Source organism: Rissa tridactyla, chromosome 2 (genome assembly GCF_028500815.1).
Source record: "Rissa tridactyla isolate bRisTri1 chromosome 2, bRisTri1.patW.cur.20221130, whole genome shotgun sequence".
Taxonomy (NCBI): Eukaryota; Metazoa; Chordata; class Aves; order Charadriiformes; family Laridae; genus Rissa; species Rissa tridactyla.
Window position 1 is genome coordinate 96,533,182 of NC_071467.1, and position 22,930 is coordinate 96,556,111.

At 38.7% G+C, this 22,930-nt stretch overlaps 1 protein-coding gene across 1 annotated transcript in view; it reads right to left on the reverse strand.

Annotated features, from left to right (window-relative positions):
• Positions 1 to 683: 683 nt before the first annotated feature.
• Positions 684 to 22,930, reverse strand: part of CAP2 (cyclase associated actin cytoskeleton regulatory protein 2) — a 69,607-nt gene continuing 47,360 nt past the window's right edge. The window contains exons 7-13 of the mRNA XM_054193204.1: positions 22,238 to 22,343; positions 9,304 to 9,496; positions 8,254 to 8,429; positions 6,893 to 7,016; positions 6,598 to 6,680; positions 3,817 to 3,957; positions 684 to 2,271 (exon numbers count right to left, since the gene is read on the reverse strand). Coding sequence (XP_054049179.1) covers positions 2,188 to 2,271; positions 3,817 to 3,957; positions 6,598 to 6,680; positions 6,893 to 7,016; positions 8,254 to 8,429; positions 9,304 to 9,496; positions 22,238 to 22,343 — 907 coding nt within the window. The 3' untranslated portion in view covers positions 684 to 2,187. The remainder of the gene's footprint in view (positions 2,272 to 3,816; positions 3,958 to 6,597; positions 6,681 to 6,892; positions 7,017 to 8,253; positions 8,430 to 9,303; positions 9,497 to 22,237; positions 22,344 to 22,930) is intronic.

The window sequence follows — 22,930 nt, forward strand, 5'->3', positions numbered from 1 at the left end:
CTGCTTTCTGTTTATCATCAAGCATTTGGTAGTTGGTTTGTGTCATACCTCCAAAGGATTAAGTGGCTTCCTGTTGCTGCGTAATGACTTGATCCCTATGTGATGCTAGATGAACACAAGAGTCGGTATTTCAGGTCAGAATGCTCCAGAATGAGATTATTTTATGGAAAAATTATGATTATGATTTAAGGATTAAACAATCCTTCAACAATCCTTTTATCGTGACAAGTATGTGATGCCTCTTTTTCAGATAGGAAGCACACCCAAGTGAAATATGGAGTGGACCGCTCGTGGTTTGTTAACACAGGAGGGACACATCCAAAGCCATATAGGGAAACAATAGGAAAAGCTAAAAATAGAAGGCAAACCTTATAAACTTGCACCAGGTCATGATCATCTCCCTAGACATAATCTCTGGAAGATACAGGTGTACCTAGAAGTGAGAATCATGAAAAGCTCAATTCTCTGGCTGTCACAGAAGTTATATGCAAGAAATTTCAGGTGTATCTGCTAGCATGCAGAATACCCACTATTCACTGTCAGGTGGATTATGGCAGCAAAAGTCATAATATTTAATGAAATGGGAGAAGGAGCTAATTTTTCTCAGTCAAGCTTTTGAATCAGCATTTAAGAAGGAGAAAGCATATAGGACAAACACTGCAATGGAGCAAGCTCTGAACAACTTTGTATTTAAAGAAGTACATTTTCCTTTTTATTTCATAAGAAGTTTACTGTTGAAAAAATGGTATGTATTAAAGCAAACACATTATACACATAGATTAAACATCAGATAGCAAAACCTTACGGAATGAGCACTACTGGTTGTATTATATAGGGTTTACTATCAAAGATACGCTTAAAAACCCTCAAGAATTAATGTACTTTCAAGGTAAATTAGGCACAAAATTTAGCTTGTAACTAGCTCTGCAAGCATCTCACTGTGATTTCACTGTTACAAAGTATTACAAGTGATCAAAAACATAAGCTGACTTTTTAAATTTTTAAAATTTTATTTGTACTATGTGCTGAAATAGTACAAATGTATACAACACTCCACCTTTGTTAAAAAAGCATGTATAATAGGGACTATAAAGTAGAATCAAAGGGCTAAACAGGAAATCACCCCTTTATTTGGGCTCAGAATTAGTATGACATAAATCTATGGCTTTGCTTTGTGGACATATTTGAGATGGAGTAAGTCCTACAAACATGGGGAAGAAACAGGAAGATGTTTTTAATGAAAATACAATACAATTGCTACAATAGCAATATTTTAAAGGAACATTATTAGTAAGGAAACTAGCTGGTATCTGACATATATGCCTCCCTCAGTTTTCTGAATAGGATGAAAGATACAATGTGAAATTTTAAAGAATGAGAGATTGTCTTAAAAAAAAAAAAAAAAGGAAAAAAAGAAATCCAAGGAGCAAAAATCCTTCAAGTGATTTGCTGCAAGGTTTTAGCTTAGATGAGGCTTTAGCTTAGAAAGAATCACTAATTTGCAAGAAATGAGAGGGCAACAGTAAGTCTGTGGACCATAATAAAATCTTACCTCACAGAAAACATAGGGATCTTCTAAATATACACATTAGAAAAGTGTTTGATTAAAATACCAGATTTTTTTTTATCTTCCATTAGCAAAATGTATTGCTGAAAGTTGTCCTTTTTTGCTTGTTTAAAACAAACCCCGTTATGATTGCCACAGAACTACAAGGAATTGCGTACTTTCTACGGGTACATTTTTACTGCATCATACAAGAATTGCTTAATAGGTAAAAATAACCATCTTAAAGTCTTAATGCTGTTTTTGATTAGCAGTAACAGAAAAAGGAATGCACTGAAGCAAGATGATAACAAAGTGTAGCATGCAGTATTTTGGCTTAACGTATACAGTATTTCAAACCAATGATGTTACTGGAGGGTGGGGGTTTTAATCCATTACATTCACATGACATCATTTAGAATTAAAATTGCATGTGAAGGCAAACTGTGTGGAAACGTGAAAAATACTGGGATGCCTAACAAAAGCGTGCCAGATGTGTTATTGTTTCTAGCATGCAGAGCTAATGCTTGAAGGCCTATCACAGCAGTATGAACTACTGCTACTTCTAGTTCTTTACATTACTGCTTTGTCTATGCTGGCTGTGGTCTGGTCACGGTCAGCAAGTGCTGTATGGCATTAGGAAGTTAACCCACAATCTCTGCAGGTTCAGTGACCAACTTAGATCCATCCCATGCTGTCTTGAACTGTTCAGGAACCGGAAATTCTTTCTGGTAAGAAACAAAAGCAACAATGATGGTTAAATAAGCAGCGGATACGTCATGAAAACTGGTGGAATACTATTAGTGCTGCATGACCGAGAAAGCATTGATAGCTCAGACATGCCAGGATTAGAGAGAAGCCTTCTTCATTACCCTAGGAAGCTATTTCACAATGCCACACAGGAAAAAGCCTTATTGCTACCCAGTTTCAAATAGCCTTGGTATGGTACTACTTTGCAATAATCCCTCTCACACCATTATTTGCAACAACTAAGTAAATAAGCCCCATGTCAGAAATGACTTTAGATTCCATCAGTGTCTGGGTTGGAAGACAGTAGAAAGGATTTAGATGTGGAGATTGAGTGAGGAGACTAAATTTAAGGACGAAAGCAATATTATAATATGGAAGAATTAAAAAAAAATCCTATCATTTTAAGTGTGATACACTTCAAAAGACTCAGCGTCCCTTGTGGGGTACACAAAACGAAGCAGAACATCAAAGAAAGTCTCCTTCCATTCTGTGTATTTGGTGAAAGGATGGGAGATGTTGGATCTTTCTCTGTTCCCAGTAAAACAAAAAAGATGTGAAGAGTTTTTTCATTCAGACCTCAAAATGGTGTTTTGATAGCCAGTAATTTCAGATGATATGGTGATTTGACGCGAGACTGATCAAAAGGACCTTTTTTTTTTTTAAGGTGAATATGCATCCACTGAAAATCATTCCCTTTTTAGTTAACCCGAAGCTGGGCATCCAGCAGTCACTTTTGGAAATGTGGAACATGAGAATTCTCTTGTCACATATATTCTTTTATAAAGCCTAAACCCCTTTACCATACAAAATTCCAGCCCAAAGGATTAGCCAGAAATTTAAGTTCTGTCTATGGCCATTCAGTGCAATTTCAACACTGCTCAGTTGAGGAAACTAGGAAACTGTTAACGAGTGTGCTTTGCCTGCATGATCCCTTACTAGCGTGTGAAGTGACAGAGCACGACTTCAGTAGAAATGCCGATGGGCTTAGTATGAAAATCTTACTAGAACAAAAAAGGAGACAGGAAAATGCACAAGTGGCTTTTAAGGATATATGTTGAAAGTACTAGAAAGTACTACAGATGCTACCCATGTATCAACAGCTTTAGAAAAAACAAGTATATTATATTATATTATTTCATCTGTAGTAGTAGTATATTTATCTTAGTTTTAACAACATCATTTTCAGGTTTGAGTGCTCTTGTGTGAAGGGAGTTTCTCTGGGAAATTATGTTTAGATATCAAAAAAGAAAATTAAATGGACAGGAGACTAAGCCATTATCTATCAAAATGGAAAGAAATAATGTCACGTCTGGTCTTTGAAATAACCTTGTGCTCCCCAAAATAAGGAGTTCTTCCTGCACTGATAGCTGAGATATCAGTACATAGAAATTCCATTGTTTTGGATCATTTTTTGGTGATGTAATGTGTGTGGTATGTTAGTTTCTTTCCTAGCAGTTTAAATGCTGTTAGCTACCAAGACTAGTGGGGAAGGGGGAGGAAAGCTTTAAAAATATCTCACTCACATAATCACCATCTTGGGGGATGAGGATGTTCATCTCGGATGACTTGGCACTCACAATCTCACAATCTAATGATTCTTCACTGAGGTAGATGTGGCAGCCTTCTGTTTTGTTAATAGATATGGTTGGCACTTTCCCCATCACCTGCAAAATATAATCTACTTAGTATCAAATCTTAAAATGCACACAAAGATACCGTTAATGTAAGTCCTCATTGCCTGCCAGGTCTAATTTTGGCCACCAGCATCTGATCTGTGTGTCAGCTGCCTGCATGATGCTTGTATTTGATTTGTGAGACACTGTGAAAATTTTCAGTGGTGGTTACAAAGATCTATATACAACGGCAAACTTATACAGCAGGCTTTTAATACACAGTTTGATGAAAGTGCATCCCTGATTCTCTCTAATTTCAGTGACACTTTTGTTCTGATATTTAGGCGGTGTTCACCTTGTTCAACAGTGAGAACTGGTTAAGAAATCAAACGTGTCAACTCCAAACCAGTAAGGGCAAATGAAAGGTCCCAGCATACAGTAGTACTCAACAAGTGATTTGTAATACACCCTGAAGGCTTCAAAGTTCTTCCCGGTTTTACAGTGTACAATAGGAAAGGGGTTTTATCCCCTTCAGGCAAGCTACGTTTCTAAAAAAGCACAGAGATCAATTTAATTTAAAGGTACTTCTTATGTCACTTTAAAAGCAAGCACGTAATTTACTTGAGCGGAGAAAGGGTAATCTTCTCTTGTTTACAATTCTACAGATTAAAAGATTTCCTCATGGCTAACTGGCTGGCTCACTGGTTGTCAGTAAAAATTCCTCCTGCTCCTCCTGCCCTCTCTAGCAGGGACAGCAATACACTCTGGCCAGTGCATCAAAAGGACAGAGGTTATTCTGAGCCATAAAACAGTAACAAGATGTGACGGACATGTACTTGATAATGAAAGAGTGTCTCTCGTCATTCAAGCTAAGCATGTATTTTCAGCTTCAGTTCCTTAAATGTGACAGCAAACAAAGAGCAAGTGGTCTGTCCTCTTGCATCCCACCCTGATCCTGAAGTCTGATCTGTGTACTGGATCAATGCATCTTAAACTGATCTTTCTTTAGTGGGTTCTCATGCAATAGAGAACAAAAGGAGGGTGTGTTTAACAAATTTTGCAAACATCTGGCAAAAAACCCCAAAAACCACCGAGAGAAAGGAGAGCCAAGCAATATGGCAATGAAGTCACTATTTACAGCAAAAACGGTAGGATGAATTTACTGACATGTGTTGCATTAACATATCATGTATTTGCAAATTATAAGCTCAGGTCTTCAAAATACTGAGAATATTGAGGTGCTCAGCACTTGGCATACTGAAACCCTGCTGAAGCTGCCTGATTCAAGCAGCGTATAGCATATAGCCAGACTCTACCTTCTGAAGTGGAACTCCACTCTGCTCCATGGCATAGAAGACTTATGCAATATTCATAGAACCTGCTTAATCAAAAGAATTTTAATTCTTGGAAAAGATGTTTCCCCTTTATCTGGGTATTAACAAGCTGTGGTTTCACTGTTCATTACATATGAATTTTTCAGCTTTTCTGAATAGTTGTAGAGGTAATGATAAAAATAATCTAGTTACTTAAAAAAGACCCCACTCAAATAAATACCTGGGATCTTTTTCTTTAATGAACTGTCTCTGCCATAAGAAGACACGTAGCCATCATGAATAAAACTGCAGAAGATGATGCACAGCTGGCAGCAATGTCAGTCACTTGCATGAGGTTCAAAACATAAAAAACCATCTTGCTATTATTCCCTGTGGTGGCTGTGACCAGTATTTCTGAAGCATGGAGCAGGATTATCTACACTTGATGTCATACAGCAGGCACAGCCTTTTAAGCAAAAGACCTCACCTTGCTTGAAGACTGGCAGTTTAATATAATTTGATTAACATTTCTTAAAATAATACATCCTAAAGTCCTTTCTTGAGACTAGGTCGTGTCTGTTGGACACAACCCAGTACTAGAGCATGCATAGTTAGACCTCTTTGGAAAGCGATGAATGAAGTACGTAAATGTCAGGCAGACTGTCTGTATTTTAAGGGGGCAAGTGTCCCCAGTAGAGAGGGCAATATATTGATTTAAAATACATCTCTCTTCTTTTCACAAGAACCACAAGGAAGGTGATCTCTGATGAAGCTTTGCTTACTGGTTATCAAAGACAAAACCAGCAGAGGCTCACAGCCCATTTGTAGGCAAGCGGTGACTACATTACTTACTCACGTAATGTGCCACATCGCTGGCAGGGGAGACTTTTGAAATCCCAGCACCTACTTCCACTTTATGTCATTAAGTTGGCTTTTGACAGTCTATTTGAACATTTCCATTGAGAAAATATGAAAAAAAAAAGAAATAACTATTTTCTGGGCTTAGAAATCAGTTAGCTAACTGCCAGAATTTGTTCCATAAGCACTGCTGAACTTTCAGGTCCTAGGAGCTGTTTACCATGAAAGCTAGAAAATTACGGCCAGAAGTAATAGTTCTTACAGCGTATAGATCACTCAGCTTCTCTGGAACCAGAAGGGACTGGGCTAAGGGAGTTTTGTTCAGGGATGCTCAGTAGTTTTCATAGGCATTTTCTAAATACGTCAGCAGAATTTAGTGCATATAAAGATATATTTGGATGTATCAATCTCTTATTTTTGTTGTGCTCCCGTGAGTTTTTAAAATCTCTTGTAGCTACATGTTGGGCTTTCTTCCCCTGCTTGTTCCCTGTCTATCTTTGTTTTTCATATAGATATTTACCTGAATCTGAATATCCCTGGAATTGATCACTTCCACGATTCCCACAACGTTGTCAAACACAAGGCCAAACTTTTTACAGTTGTCTAAAATAAAAGCAACCATAAATAAGACAGGCAAGATAAAAGCAAATATACACATATCTGCTACATTAACTAAAAAAATTCCCAGTCTTGCACTGCATAGCTGAGTAGCTTTGCTCACGTGATCAATCCATTAAAGCGAATGGAATGATTCAGATGCATTATTAATCACATAAGCCAGTATTTTCTTAAAGCCCAGCTGAATGTCTACTCACCAATAGTAATTGAATTGATTTTTCCTTTTATCTGAAGTGTAGATTTGTTACACTTAAAAATGTAGGCCACTTGCTTGAGTTCAGTATTGTTAATGACCAGGTCATTCTTATCCTCTTGATATTCCTATTTCAAAAGAAAGTTTATTTAATTGGTTGTCTTTAACTAACAGTCAGACAGAGTTTAGTACAACTTATCCTCGAGTCATTGCATCTTCAGTTACAACAGAGCAGTATCCTTCCTGTGGCTTAAAACTCTAATCTGCTTGCTGATCGGATATATCACCTAATTCACCCTTAGATGACGCATGTATATTTTAGAGCTGCAGAAATGAAGAACTTAGCACAGACCATGACAATGCCTATTAATTTTGTCGCAAAGACACTACGCTCACAACAATTTAAAAATGCAGTCACAAAACTGTTGCTTGGCTCCCACCCAATTGAGAACGGCACCTTGAGGAACGGAGCAAGTTTTTGTTCCCCCAAATGTTATTTAATGTTCTATGCAGTGTGTTATGAATAGATGCAGGCATTACCATACGCAATAAGGAGTAATAGGTGAAGAAATTTCATTTCATTATGAAGCATGGGAGGACATTTACATTCTGTGGATGTCAGGAAAGACTAAGGATCCACAAGGAAAGTTCCAGGTACTGTAACTCCAAGGCAACATAACACAACCAAATGGTGACTGCACCTTATGCAAACTCAACTCCACACTAATGACTGTGTATATAACCTTCTGTATGACTAAACCACATGTTGTTTCCTTTGTCTTTTAACCAACAGAGTCACATGAATTTTCACTCATAGATTCTTTGGTATATGCCTACATAAATTAACTCCCAAACTTTAAACAAATCTATCTTTTCCATCTGTAGATTGAGCAAAAGGAAAACACTTCTCTACTTCTAAGTGTGGGAGACATGCTTGCCTGGAATGTCTGATGAAAAATAAATGTACCATTCCATTGGCTAACAAAGCTGGAGAAATACTGTGATAATACTGTTATCTCTCACTCACATAAATGGTCTGCAAGGAGGGATTTTAATTGGAGTTCTCCACCGGACTTGTTTCTGGGGGATTGTCTAATTTTGCAAGGAATTTATATGCTGGTTCTGACATTCTCCATTTCAGATGAATTAGTATATGATTCTCAGAGACAAATGAATTAACTTTAGATGCTACAGTATTGTAAAAGCTAAACTGTAGCAAGGCAAAGAAGTGCAAGACTCAGCCCATTTTAGTTGCAACTTTGATTTGTTGCACCTTGATCATGGACAGCCTTTTATGAGACATTTCAGTGCTCAGCCTGGTTATCGATGTGCAGGGTGGAATTCAGAGGTGTGACTGGAACTCACCACTCTCCACTTCTTTCCCTCTAGCTCCAGGACAGGGGCATGGCTCTGCTGCGGGGAATTCTTGGGAGAGGTGGGACTTGGAGTATGGCTTTTTGTCGGAGAACGAACAGATGGACATTGGGCACGTAGGCTGGGGTTCTTGTGAGTCTTCTGGTCATCAGACACATGTCGAAGCCCTAAAAAAAAAAAAGGGTGTTTATGAAAGAGAGTCAGTTTTCCAGTCCTAAGGGTTCATAGTTAAGCAGGAAAGGTTCATTTGTCATTGTGTTAAATTATTCTGTGAATTTACATTTTTTATTTCCTCAAAGTTTGCCTGGGTAACGACCTAAAGTGTAACTGCCTACATATATTTAGCAGTTCGTATAAAACCTCTTTTAGTGTGGAAGGGCTATCTTAGTATCTTTAACAGGAAATGCCACAATGTCTTCTAGTCCCTCTCTGTCTGTAGCACACTCTGAGAGCTTGTTATGTCATATTTTTCCATCCATAAAAATGGTATTATTTTTCTAATTTATGACAATATTTGACCTATCCCTGCAGCATTAAAGGAAGGCAGATATATTAATCTTATGTATTTAAGCTAACAACCATCCACTTTAATTACAGCTGTCCAGTATTAATACAAACAGCTTTATTACTGTACTCCACGCTGAGCTGTAAGCCATGCCTTTTCACCTAATGTAACACATTTTGACACAGTTTGGTACACTGAATGTGAATCAGAAAGAGGATAAATTTTTATTGCAATTGCAACTAAGATGTTCACCAGCTACTTGTGACTGAAGATGTCCAGCTTGGCTGCCTTAAATTTAAAAGAGTACCTCTACGTAAATGGTGGGAATTTCAAGTATGCTGACCATATTTGGGTGCTGTTGCTTCTAAAGGAGGTTTTGGTATGCAGTCTCATCCATCAGACTCAGTGCAAGCCTCAGAAAGATCTGAGCTGCTTAAATGTAACTTAAAAAGAGTAGTGGAAGTTGGGTTAATGCATATAGCAGCTCTTGATGTAGTTTGACTCATGGACTAAAATTTGATTTCTTTTCTTCTGACCTTTGGTAATTGCCTCTCCCTGGTTAAGCTGTGCAAATAGGGCTGAGCGAGATGCAGTTCCTTCATCCTTTACGGTTTCTGTGTCAAAGATGGGAGGAGGTCCAGGTGGTGGCGGTGGTGGTGGCGGTGGTGGGGAGAGGCATGACCCGCTTGTTAGAACAGATCGCATAGACATGGGTGATGCAACAGGACCCTGTTTGAGATAGATAGATGGAAATTATTTTACACAGAGTGTTTCAAGGAACATTGTATTATGGTAACTCTTATTTATTAACATCCTGGAATGCTGTGAGTTTGAGTGACTCTAGGCAGCCATAGGCTCAGAAGAATTTCTGGCACCATACTATGAATCTTTCCCTGCATCAAAGCAGGCAAGGCTGGAAAGACTGACAGTCCACAGCGCTACCTTACTGCAGAACTACTCCACCTAGAATACTTCTCTCAAATGCCTGTCAAGAGTGATACTAAAAATTTTAAATAGTAAAGATTCCATAATTTATTCCAGTGTTTATTTACCTTAAAGGGAAAATGCCGCCTTTTTTTCAGATACCAAATTCAGTTAGTCGTAGCTTGGTGTGCATTCAGAAACATACAGAAAATGTTTTGATCTAACACAAATAACTGGGAAGGTCATGAACTGTCAGTTAGACATATGCAACTTGCTAAATTGTATGCAAGATCTAAAATGCTATTCTTTGGACTGTTCTAATCATCTGCAAAGATTCAAATTACAGCAAAATGTAAAACTATGGTGATTCAGGCCTCTTATTTCTGAAATTCAGTATTTGAGGTTTTAGTTCAATTTCTCAAATTCTTTTTTATTTTTTTTCAATTGCAGGAAACTGTGTGGCAGTTTCAATTGCTGTGGCACACAAGTTATGAGTGAGGGGGGCTTGGTTAAGTAAGTAATCTGATCTTTCTTTCAGTTTGCATAATCAAAAGTACATATTTTCATCTGAATTATAATGCTTACACAGAATATTATCAGACAGACAGAAAATACTAATAATAATCTAATTAAAATTTTATGCATCCTAATAGATGTTATATAGAATCTGAGAAACCGAGAATGACTTTTTCTGTCTTGCCACTGAGTGTCACTCTGATCCCACCTCTCTGCAGCAGAGCTGAGACTGTTTTAAAAGAACCATTGTGAAAAATTAGTTTGGTTCTGATTAATTTAGGTTCCTATACAGATATTGTGCATTGCACCAGCATATATTTATTAGGTGGGCAGATACAATGGGAAAATTACAGGAAAAATTACAGAGTCACAGCTCCTCTAATTGGCTGCCTTTGTTAAGAGATACAGGTTGTTAAAAGTGCATCCCTAGTAATCAATACTGGAAACAGATATTGCTTAGCTGGACTCAGAGGATATTTTTAAAGATTTATGATGCCACTCTGTTCTGCTTTCCACTAAACTGAAACAGCAAACATCTGGTTCAGGCATTTCACGTGGGTGAGAACTGTAGCAATTTTTAAAAAAGTAAACTTATTCTGGCCTATAATCCCAAACTGATAACGGGAAAGGGGTTGAGGTGCAAATGCTCTTCTTTTTTACCTCTTCAGACATACTTTTTTTTTTAAAGAAAAAAAAGCCTGGCACATAGGTGTAAGAAACTACATTCAAACCTCTTAGTCATTATGACCCTAATTAGAGTAGTATGGAAAGGGAATCACACAGAATCACAGAATGGTTCAGGTTGGAAGGGACCTTAAAGATCATGTAGTTCCAACCCCCCCTGCCACGGGCAGGGACACCTCCCACTAGACCAGGCTGCTCAAAGCCTCATCCAGCCTGGCCTTGAACACTTCCAGGGATGGGGCATCCACAACTTCTCTGGGCAACCTGTTCCAGTGTCTCACCACCCTCACAGTAAAGAATTTATTCCTGATAGTTAACCTCTTAATGTACACCCTCTATTGGCACGTGCATCGTCTGCATATAAGTACTGTTGCATTTGAAGGAGCTGTTTACGGAATATGTTAGCGATTAATACATAGCAAAATTCTTTGTCATATTAGTGACAGTAAAACCGCATTGCACATAAAAGACTGTTGAATCCCCAATGCTCGGGTGAGTAATGAAACTGATGTAGTGGTACAGTTTGATTGTTTCTGAAAGGATCCGAGATCTCTTAAGGGAACGAGCTCTCTTCTGTGCTATTAAATCTTTTTGATCAAGTGTAAACAAATGAGAAGAATCCCCTTTTGGAATTGATTATCATGTATTGTCAAGATATACCGGAACTGATAGGGACTGCTTTTAGAGACATTTCTTTGTTGCATGGATACATTTAACTCAGAGCGTTTCTGCTTACATACTTTGTAGTTATAGGTTATTGTTTTAGGCTGGGGACAACTTCTTCACTGGGCCCTCAATATACTATGCTTGTCTTCCTGCCTCTGCTAATAGCAGTAATGTTACCTGCAGCAGACTCAGCACAACTGTGAATTATAATAAAAAAAAAAGAATGTAAGTGGATTTAGTGGCACAATCAGTTGTTGCTGCCTGAGGTGCAGTAGAGATCTTCCCTTTCTAATGCTTGCAACCATAGCAACTGAATCCACTATGTCCTGGTTATCCAGAATTAAGAGCATTACATTTGCAGGGCTTTTTAAAATACTCAGATACCCAGAAATGGCACTCACCTTTCCTAGTGCAGTGTGAACATGGAGTTATGAATTATGTATGCTTTATGGGAGGAGATTAATAGTAGTAGTGGTAGTGGTTCATAATTTGTAGTCTGAGATAAAAACCTGTCTTCCCAAATTCCAGACTGACATCTGATTTCCCAAACATACCTTATTGCTTCCACCTGCATAAATACAGCGCTGTGATTTTCCAGAAACTTGTGTGTGTAAGACTCATATGTTCATTTGGAATTAACACCAATTAAATTCTGCAAAGGCTGCAAACATGTATTAGAGAAAAAAAGATGTAGAAGTTGTCCAGACATTCTGCGTACAACACAGAGTGGTGGGTCCCTCTGCCAGTCTCTTTGCTTAAAGTGTCAAGCTGAAGGCCATCACAGATCATGCAGGAGACCCCAGGCTCAAATGGTGCTGCTGGGTAGTGCATCAAAGGCAGTTTCCCAAATGGCAACAAAAGTATGGGTGTGCCTATGTAACGGAGGTGGAAGCAAAACTCCCAGGGCTTTATCTGTGGAACGGAATGATCTCTCTCCCAGAACTCTGAAAGAACTACCTCGTGAAAGTGCAGACAAAAAGGAACGATTTAAAATACATCAATCAAGTTTGGACATGGTTTTGTAATACAAGACTGGAGAAATTAGGAGCATTTTTCCATTCTAGAGCAACACTGATGAAAAGACAAGTCTAGTCAAAAATCTCAATCCTTTACCTGAGGATTAAAGACATTCTAGTCCTTTGAGTCTCAAAAGTAGGAAAAAAAAATTACCCCTTGTCCTCATGCTGCCCATCTGCCTCCTCTTTTCTTTACAAGCCTGGTCCCTCAACCAAAGTCAGTGGCTCTCTTCACTGAGCTCCAAAGATTATGTGTTAGATCTAATTAAGAACACAGGAGCTGTCACAAGGTCTCTTAATTTTGTGCAGTCACAGATATAAGAGATGGATTGAACCTTTGTTGTTAACTTTTCTCCTGCATGACAAATTCTTGTCTAGTTTATGACCTGAGTTACAGCTACACAAGCTAACAGATATTGTATCATGGTATTTTCAATTATGTCTGAACATCTATGGCCATTCTGGAAACCGCAAACAATTGCAATCATAAATTAAGCCAGGCAAAACTGAAGGACAAATCAAAGGAAAAAAGGTCGCTAAAATACAGGGAGGGACTGACTGCTCCACTGCAGATCTACCATCTTGCGCCATGGACACATCCAGCAAGACAATCCCCCATTGAAACTGAACAGCATGGAAAAGACAGACAAGTCTCACTAATGAGGAGGTGTACAGAGACTTGCTGTAAAGAGGGGCTCCGTCTCACTCTGTCTTTTGTCTTCTTTTCTTTGCCATTTTGATTTACCTGACTGGCTCATGGAAACTCTAACAAGGGGACAGAAAGCACAAAAGCAAACTGGAAACGCAGAAAACACTTTGCACTTCTTGCATTCCCTGCATGCTGATGAAAAGGGCAGTTTTAAAATCACTCTAGTGAAGAGGTTCACATTCTTTTTGATAATTTTGACCTCTATTAATACGTACACCTCCAAGTTACCAACCTAAGTATCTGGAAATTGGTTTGCTTTCCTTAGTCACCCTTGCAAGATCACTTAGACCCTCAGGCTCTACAATATTTCTGAACCAGACTCTTAAACTGTTCTGGTATATGGCAATACTTGTGCACAGTCCTATCCAATTTCAACTAAAGCGCCCTTCACAAAGTCCATTCATTTCTGTTCTGTATAGGGTGGTGTTTGTGAGAGCTGCTGGGAATAAAATAGCATGTTATGTGCCCGCAAAAGTTCATCTATCCTAAAGCAGCAGGTGCTTACCAGCATTGCTATTTGCAAACAACTCTTCAGATTAACTCCAAGCAGATGTTAACAACAGCGTATCTTTACACAAAGAGTATTAAGAGCCATTTTGGACTAGCAAAGGCGGTTATTTGCAAGCCGCCTTTCTTCCTCTTTTATTTCAGCTGTTTGTCCCCGTAACAGCTGCTGTTCTCAGTGCTGTGGTGTCTATAGACATCACGTCAAGTTATGCTGATAGACGACTGTTGCCATTAACATGTTGGCGTGGCCATTTTTCCATCATTTTTCCATCACTTGCAAATACGCTCCTTGTAAGAATTATCAGGGCAATAGATAGCTTCAGCCTTACTTTGTGAAAATGTAACACAAAAATATGCCATTAACTTCTAATCTGCTAGCTTCGTATCATAGTGAACTTCACGTGCTTTAAAACTTGCTCTTGGAGCTTTGTGAAATGGGGGAAAATGTAGTTCTCTGAGTAAGGTCCTATGAAGAACAGGAGATGTGAGCCCTGCAGCCTTGTAGTAACAGCTCTCTAGGGGATGGAACATTCCAGAAATTTCCTCCCAGGGAAAAAAATTGTCTTCAGCCTCCAACTACCATGATCTGAATGGGGTGACAGGAACGGGTCAGGGTTTGCTCCTTGCTGGATAGCCCAGAGCCATCTGCAGAGAGGCCCAAGGACCTCCCATTGACTGTGGGTCAGGGGCTTCCTCTAGTGACAGTGTCCGGAGCTGCTCATGGAGCTGGGTCTGATAAATGTGTATTATCACTGGGTGAGGGTTTGCAGGATTGCAGTACAGCCTCAAAGTATGTTGTGTTTCTACCTTTATATTGTAGGACTGGCAGAAGGGTGAGGTACTCTTTCTTTTTCTCCTTGCTGGCTACCTAACTGGCTCACTGGAAGAAAGAAATGACTGTTTATGTTGAGGCAGCTGGCTGGTTAAAATTCATCTACGTTGAATCTCATTTAATTCCCTTGAAATTACAGTAGAGTTCAGTGAAGCCCTTTGCTTCTGAGGAGCTGGGCCTTGTTACAGCACGTTTCTCCTAAAGGCTTCCCCTGGAGCACAGGGCAATGAACAGTCTTGTTAGAGAAATAAAATGCTGTTCGTACGTAACTCAAGTGCTCTGGATGCCATACTGTCAGTAATTTTTGGTGGCTATATGCAGCTTGACATGTCTTTAGGTCTAAACCCAGCTACTGAGAGACAGTAAGAATTTCTTTTTATGTCTTACCACAGATGTTACTATTTCCTGAGCCATTCTTGCTGAACGGTTCCCTGGGTTAGCCTCCCATGTCACTGTTACTATATTTGTAGTACCGTGGCAGCAAGGAGCCCTAGTCAGAGGCTCGTATCTCTGGGGATACGAGGGGCTTACGTGCCAGGCCCTGTATAAACACCCACAGCGTTCTGCTGTGTTTATCCAGCTTTAGGCTGACACAGTGCAGCACCGAAACTCGGGGGAACAAAGTTCTTGTGGTGGGAACCTGCTGTGGAGGATTTGAATGAACCCACATTTTTTGTGGCTGCAATGGTTGTTTTTACTTAGGAGAAACAGATTATGAACATCTACGTAATACATAAAATAAATTATATATGCATGTGTATAATATATAGTGCCTATTTTATTAGTCTTTCATATTAAGATATAAGTATTTATTTGCAGCTAAGGCAACAGGTGGCTTAGATAAAGGCATAAAATCCCTTCCTTAATTTATTGAAAAGCCGCCTTTTCATGGCAGCAGATAAACAGGAATCCTAATGGGGACTACATTCCTCTCAAAAAAAAAGAAAGATATCCCTGTTTTCTCCCCCTCCCCCTTTAGAGTAATCCTAGTTTCACACCTAAAATGATTTCAGCATTCTGTATTGTTCTTTCCATACATATGCACAGCCGAAGACAAGAATCATGAAGCTCAAAAGATCATGTATCAGCCTCCGGGAACAGGTGGACTGTGACTCAGGGGCACAGAGCTCTTGTTAAGGTGTTTTTTGTGTAAAAGTAGCTTAGCACAACAGTTCTATTACCTACCTTATTTAAGCCACCTGTCTGCAGGGGGTTATGCTGCCCTGAGATCTGCAATTTACTAGATGAAACAGCTGACTGACAGGGCCTGTAATCTTTGTGAGTTAAAACACAAAACAGCAAAAAACAGGCCAGCCTCTTTTCTTGTTACTGGGTCTCAGCAGAATTATTTATCCGTTGAGTTTGCAAACGAGTTTGCAAACTTTGAAGCCCCTTTTAATACACTTCTGCCATTTATCACCTGTTCAGGACTTAAAATGGTGCTTACATCTTCACAGTTGCCCAAACAGAAATGTTTTATGCAGCCATTTCTTATTTGAGAACTGTATGCTAATGTAATTGTCAACAAGTAACTTGTTCCCACAGGCACATTAAACCATCTTTTACTTACATAAATATTCAGTCAAAAAGAAGACCAATCCCTTTAGCAATACATATATAGTAAAGTTTTAACAGATGTACCTTTTCCTTTTTAATCCATTTTACATACTTTCCATTTTCTTTTTCCTTTGTCTTTTCCACTGGAACTAGGTTGCATTATGTTACCAGACAGGTTGCGTTTGACAGCTGTTGTCAAACAAGCCTCTCCCAGGTTCTCCCTTAACATGACTGAATGGTGTTTGGACACTGATGTTAAAAGGACACTGTTGATATCCAGTAAAGACAAATATTGTCAGCCATTGTTGGAATAAGGGAGTAAAACTACTTTCTTTCAACGCGATATGGATGTAATTGAGGCAGTCTCCACCAAGGAGGCAACTATTGCAGAGTTGCCAGGATGGCCAGTTTCGAAATTGACAGTGTACCAAAAACTGAACTATGTTCTCTGAGAAAGAAACAGTTAGATTAAAGGATGCAAATTTTCCAACAAAAAAATACCAAGAAATAGGGAAAGGGAAGGGAAGAAAAAGGACTGAAAAGGGACAGAAAAGGAGAGGAAAGGCTATGACTGAGAAAAGTTGAGCACTCTGAAAATGTTTACATCTTATCCAAGACACAGGCATTTAAATCAGTGTATCTATGCTGCTCTTAGTTCTATCTGAATGAGGCCTCTGGGATTGTAGTTGTGGCTGTGGCTGGAATTTGGCACTACAGTTTTGACCTTTAGCTTTAGTGAAGTGGCTCAGACGATGGCTTCTTGATAAGTGGGTCAAACTAAACACGGCATAGAAGAGATACTGGAAAGATAATAGGAGGCTTTTGCCTGCAGAAGTTAGTCTTTTGCAGCTTGCTGACCTCAATATGTGGAGAGACAATATATTACAGGAAAACGTTTTGACGGTACAGGAGAGAGGCAGGGCCATTTTGTAAGAAAATGTCTGGAGGTGATTCTTTTAGACAAGAATGAAATGGCCAAAGTCTGTACTTAGCCTACGATAATTGTGCTTGATCAGGCTAATGTCAGAATTACGATGGCTCTTCACAGTGTGGAGCCTGTGGAGAATTTCAACTTTCAAAGAGCATTTTAAGAAACTATCTAATGACTTGTAAATATTTTTTTAAATTATATTTAATGAAAAAAAGATTTGATGATACTGTATTGGCTTCAATGGGAACAGGATATAAATAAATCTCGACTGCTTGTAAAGATGCAGACTTCCTCCTAAGAATTTGTTTTGATTTGTAAATGGCGGGGGGACATCTGTCACTTGAGTGAAATTCTGTGTTAGAAACTAAACACTGTAATGAAATTCACTACTAGTTAGTAAATATTTCCTGTTTGCAAATAATCCTACTGGAAAAATTTGTCCTAAATGACTGTTGTATATGAAGAATAAAAATTTAACTGCAGATCCACCTTCAATTGAGAGAACTATTCAAGACAATTATTCTTGACCAAGATTTGTTTCTTAACACTTGTTTGATGTACAGGAAAACTACAGCAATCTCTCATTATTACTGGTTGTTTGCTTGCTGCAAAGTTAACCTGCAGAAACAGGAGCAGAAGTTTCACTTCCCCCATCTTACTCATGCAGTCCTTGTAGCAAACAAACTTTTATTAGGCATTCTCGTGAGCTTATATTACAACTGTTCATTTCCTTGCCTCACCAAAAAAAAATAGAGAGGGAAGAAAGAGCCATGCTTCAGTGAAATCCCTTATTTAGGTGAAAAAAAAAGAAAAAAGGGCACTTGCTGTTTATCAGTAAGAACTGTAAAAAGACATAGGTTACTGCCATGCTGTAGATTTCAAGTCAGAAAGTTATAGCAAGCAAAAATTACAGTTGCTGCATGGGTAAAATGCTACACTGGGCATTTAAAACATTTCATTATAAACAACAGCTTTTGCGTAAGATTCATTGACATCTGAGAATGTCCTATCTGGTATCAGATTAAAACTTGCAAATCTCCATTAGGTTGGTAATTGCTATTATCCTCTTTGTCAGGACGGCTAAATGGAGATGTAGTGAATATAGTGCACTGCTACTCACCACAGGGTATGTGGGGCAGAAGAAGGCTCGCACTTTACATTCAAAAAAATGCACTACAAAATTACACTTTTAAGGAAATACTGTAGATCCACCTGACTTCCACTGACAAACATATTTTCCCTGACAATCAATTAATGAAAATTAATACTTCAGATCATGATGAAAATACAGAGTAGAACATTTTACTCTCTGGGACAATCCTGCTCACAAACATACGTACTTTAAATATGCACTTTTCGACTGTGAGCACAGTACCAACAAATATCCTAACCGTATCCATCCTGTCTTGAAATGCCTGCAATTTATATAGGGTCCGGTTTTGCATCACCATTCCACATGGGTAGCAAAACAGGCTACACAAAGGTCTCAAGGTCCTTAATTCCTGTGATTTCTTGGCTTTCTCCTCACACAGTCCAATGCATTTCAATAGGTTGCCCTCAAGGAGTAAAATATTGTCACACGTCTTGGCAGAACCAGAGCCAAAGTGAATAAGGAGAGAGAATTGTGTCACATCCAAAAATCTGTAAGCACCTGTTTTTATCACAAATTTATTATAAAGCTGATAGATGTGACTGTTATTGTCAGAGCTGACTGCTTAGCCATTATTTCAACCTTTTGTACCTGTTTTAGTGTCTGTCTTCTAATTTATTAAGACATTTATTTCTCTTTCCTCTGAAGTGTCTGCCTGTGTGCTTACTGCCAGAGCCAGGAAGACTTTACTGTATGCACCAGCGATCTGTTCCAAGGTTGGTGGCAGCTGCCCTGCGCAGCTTGATGGAAGGGTGCAGGGGGGGCTGGAAAACGGCAAGGCTTTGTGATACTGCCATGGCACGTGGCCAGAAATGTGTGCACCACAGTACGCAGTATCTATAGGTAAAGGGGCCAGCTGCCCGCGAAAATACGCGTCCCCTCCTTTTTGGAAACCCAAGCGTGGTCTGATCTAGGCTGATGCTCCTGAGGTTTTGTTGCAGTTCAGGCTATGAGAATACAGCTCTGAGAGAAGCAGTAGTCAATGCCCTCCCTGAGTCTTCAGTCTCTTTAGAAATACTCAAATGTGTTACTTAATAGCTTTTTATATAAAGCTTCAAGCATTGCTTTGTTGACTTCTGCAGATATGAAGGTTAAATTATCAGTATAACGTACTTTTAAATATGTACTTAGGCCAAAAACTTCCTCTCTTTCTCGCTCCCTCCATAATAAAACAGTATTTCTATATCGACATCTCCCTTTCATAAATGTGCCACTTTCTTAATGCTTTTTCCTTTTTTCCTTTTACGCATATAAGTGGAAGCTGCTGTGTGCAATGATTAACAACTGCGTCTGGAATATATCTACAGCTTTTATATATATCAGAGTTCTTTCTGTCTGGGCCTTGATTCTGCAGACCTTTATGCTTAACTTCACACAGCATGAATTTGTGATTTTCATCCTCACTTTAAAATGTATAACAAAAACCAAATTATCACTTGAGTAACACATTGCTTTCTTGAATGTATTTGTTACCAAGCTTCATAGAAGTATTTATTAAACAACGTGCTAACTTACTGGATTCTAATTTCCTTACGCTCACATGAAGTAAAACTTTAAAAAATTATACATCCATAAAAATGTGTTTGTAATTTAATCTTTCTGACACACATGATATGAATGATAATTTAAATGAGCCATATTTCCAAGACAGCTTTCGTATCGGAGTGATATCCAAAGTGAGTGAAATCAATATGTCAGATGCAGTAATGGGCACATCTCTCATGATGGAATGAGCACTGTTGGCAGGAAATTATGCTTAATATGAATAAACAAGTCACATCTAGATTGTATTCAGCAATTTCCTGCTCAACTAAGGAAAGGGAAACAGAAAGATGTGATGGCTGAGCTTAAGACTAGTCAAATATAATCTGCAATTGCTACACCTCTGAGTAAGATTACCAGCACTCCCAGCACTGAGACTTCCTCCTGTTTGATCAAATGGCTATAACAGATCTTTATCTTATAACCCTATTTCCATACTTGTGAAGTGCCGTTAAAGGTGAAGATGATTCTTTCTCTGTATTAACAAAGCTAAATTTGCCCCAGATTCTTAGACTATTTCTGCTAAAAGTACTACAATTTCTTTTCCTTATCTAATAATAATTGTAAAATCATTAGCTCTTCTCACATTCACTGATTAAAACAGAATAGGCTGTAGCAAGCATGAAATTTTGTACTAAATTAAGGAAGAGAATCATGTTTAATATTTTAAATTTTTGCTACAGAAACCTACAAAGCAGCAGATAATTCCAGTCTTCTAATTTATCATGTTTAAACATTTTTGCATTGCTTCAAACTAAGAAGTCCACACAGATCATGGTCTCTCCTGTGTTTGAACTTGCACTTGAATACTTGAGTACTGTGAGGCCTTGTACAATGTCTAATGAAGGGTGTGAAGAGAAAGTTGCATAGTCTGTCGCTGAGCACAAGTAGCATACATTCTCTTACATGGTTATCGCTTCCATGCAGGGGGAGATAAAGCAACTTTTCCAGGTACCATAGAATCATAGAACGGTTTTGGTTAGAAGGGACCTTTAAAGATCACCTAGTCCAATGTCCCTGCCATAGGCTGAGACATCTTTTACTAGACCAGGTTGCTCAAAGCCCCATCCAGTCTGGCCTTGAACACTTCCAATGATGGGGCATCCACAACTTCTCTAGGCAACCTGTTCCGGTGTCTCACCACCCTCATAATAAAAGATTTCTTCCTTATATCCAATCTAAATCTACCCTCTTTCAGTTTAAAACTGTTGCCCCTTGTCCTGTCACTACAAGCCCTGTTAAAGTCTTTCCCTGACCTTCTTATAAACGCCCTTTATAAACTGAAAGGCTGCCATAAGGTCTCTCTGAAGCCTTCTCTTCTCCAGGCTGAACAACCTCAATTCCCTCAGCCTTTCTTCATAGGTGAGGTGTTCCAGCCCTTTTTCCACATTAAGATCCATTCCATCCAAAAGCTTTACTTCATTTCCCTATATTCCTGAGTTCTTACAATGATTTGGTCTGGGAATTAAATTGCCTGGTGGCCTACATTAGTCCTTTGAATAGTCATTCGATTTTTTAAAGAAGTATTTGCTTATACTGAAGAAATCATAAACTTGGTGTGAAAGACTGCGTGTGCACGTGTGTAAGTGCACTGATAAGTTTAGGAGATGATAACAGCAAAGAGCTGGCTGATTATATTTTTAATGTACTTCAGAAATTCTCCTAACCTGGTCATAAACATGAGCACATTATTAGAATAATATAGAACATTTCAACTGTGTAGACAGTGGACATAAACTCTTACTTTTATACCCAACAGAAAATTAATTCTTCATGTTTATACCTCTTTTAGAGAACAATATTCATTGCCATCATCTTGCTATGTATCTCAGATGTAACACAAAGATCTTTATATAAATACATAGAGAGTGTAAATAGTTATGCATAGTTATATTTACTCTCCTTATCTATATGTATTTAAAAAATTATTTGTGTATGTATAAAATACCAGTTTTATAAAGCTAGCTATCTATGAAGTAATAAATTGGTAAGTATCCCTTGTGTTTCTTTTTCCTGTTATTAAATATCTCTCTTTGTTCAGATTCTTTCCACCATTCTTTGCCTTTCCCTGCCATGTTCCCCCAATTTTCTTTGTCTAACACGTCCTTTAAATTTTTAGTGTTTGTTTTTGTTCCTGCTTTCTACCGTAGCAGGCCTCAAGAATTGTTTCTGCCTCTCCTCACCATTTGCAGCTGGGGGTTATGGCTATAATCATCCTAAATAATTCTTCCCTCTTCCTCAAAATGTGTACCACAATGGCCTGACTACTTTCTCCACCTGCCTTTCAAACTTTTATCGGCTTGGTGGGGAAGTCCATGGACCATGACTTCTGTTCCTGGCCTGGATATTTATTTTTCCTGAGCTAATGACTGCATTAAAAGTCAAATTGGTTACTGGCGTTTTATGGTTCTTCATGAAGAAGCAAAGAGTACTTACAGTTTTACTCCAGGTGAGACCTGTGGTATGATGCTCTTTGATATAAGCTTGAAGCTCAGACCAGATATTCAGATATGACTTCACCCAATCAACATGGCGTGCATCACTGTAAAAACAGAGACAATATTTATATGTGTGAATGTTTGTACTTAGAAACAGAAAGCATTGTTACTCTTGCTTAAAGTAGGTAAAACCCAACATCTGCCTTAAAGCCATAGACAAATCAGTTGGCAGCCGGCCAGCCAGCCCAGTGCTAAAAATACTAAGGCCTGCTACGCTGGAAAGCTTTTAGATCCTTCCAGAGGATAAACTAGGGCAAATGATGCCTGTAGCAGAGAGTGATTCCTGCTGGAAGGGTGTGTCGTCATCCTGGTCTGGCTCAAAGTCAACCGAAGAAGCACTGGAAGTATGGAGCGCTAATGGAGCTGTGCAGCAGCTACCCAGACTCAGTCTCAGGGTGCTGAATTTTAGAAAATTAAATATCCATGGGTTCTGTAAGATATTCTAGCTTCCAAGTTCAAATGTAGCCAAGATAGTACTGGATCATGTTATAGTCACCAGACTGAAATATTTATACATCAAGAATTTTTAAAGTACAAGTTGGCTCTGGAATCATTATTTGGAAGCCTTAGTCTTCCAATTGGACAGTACATGAAAACAAGAAATATGCTGAGAGAGAGAAACTGCTTGTAA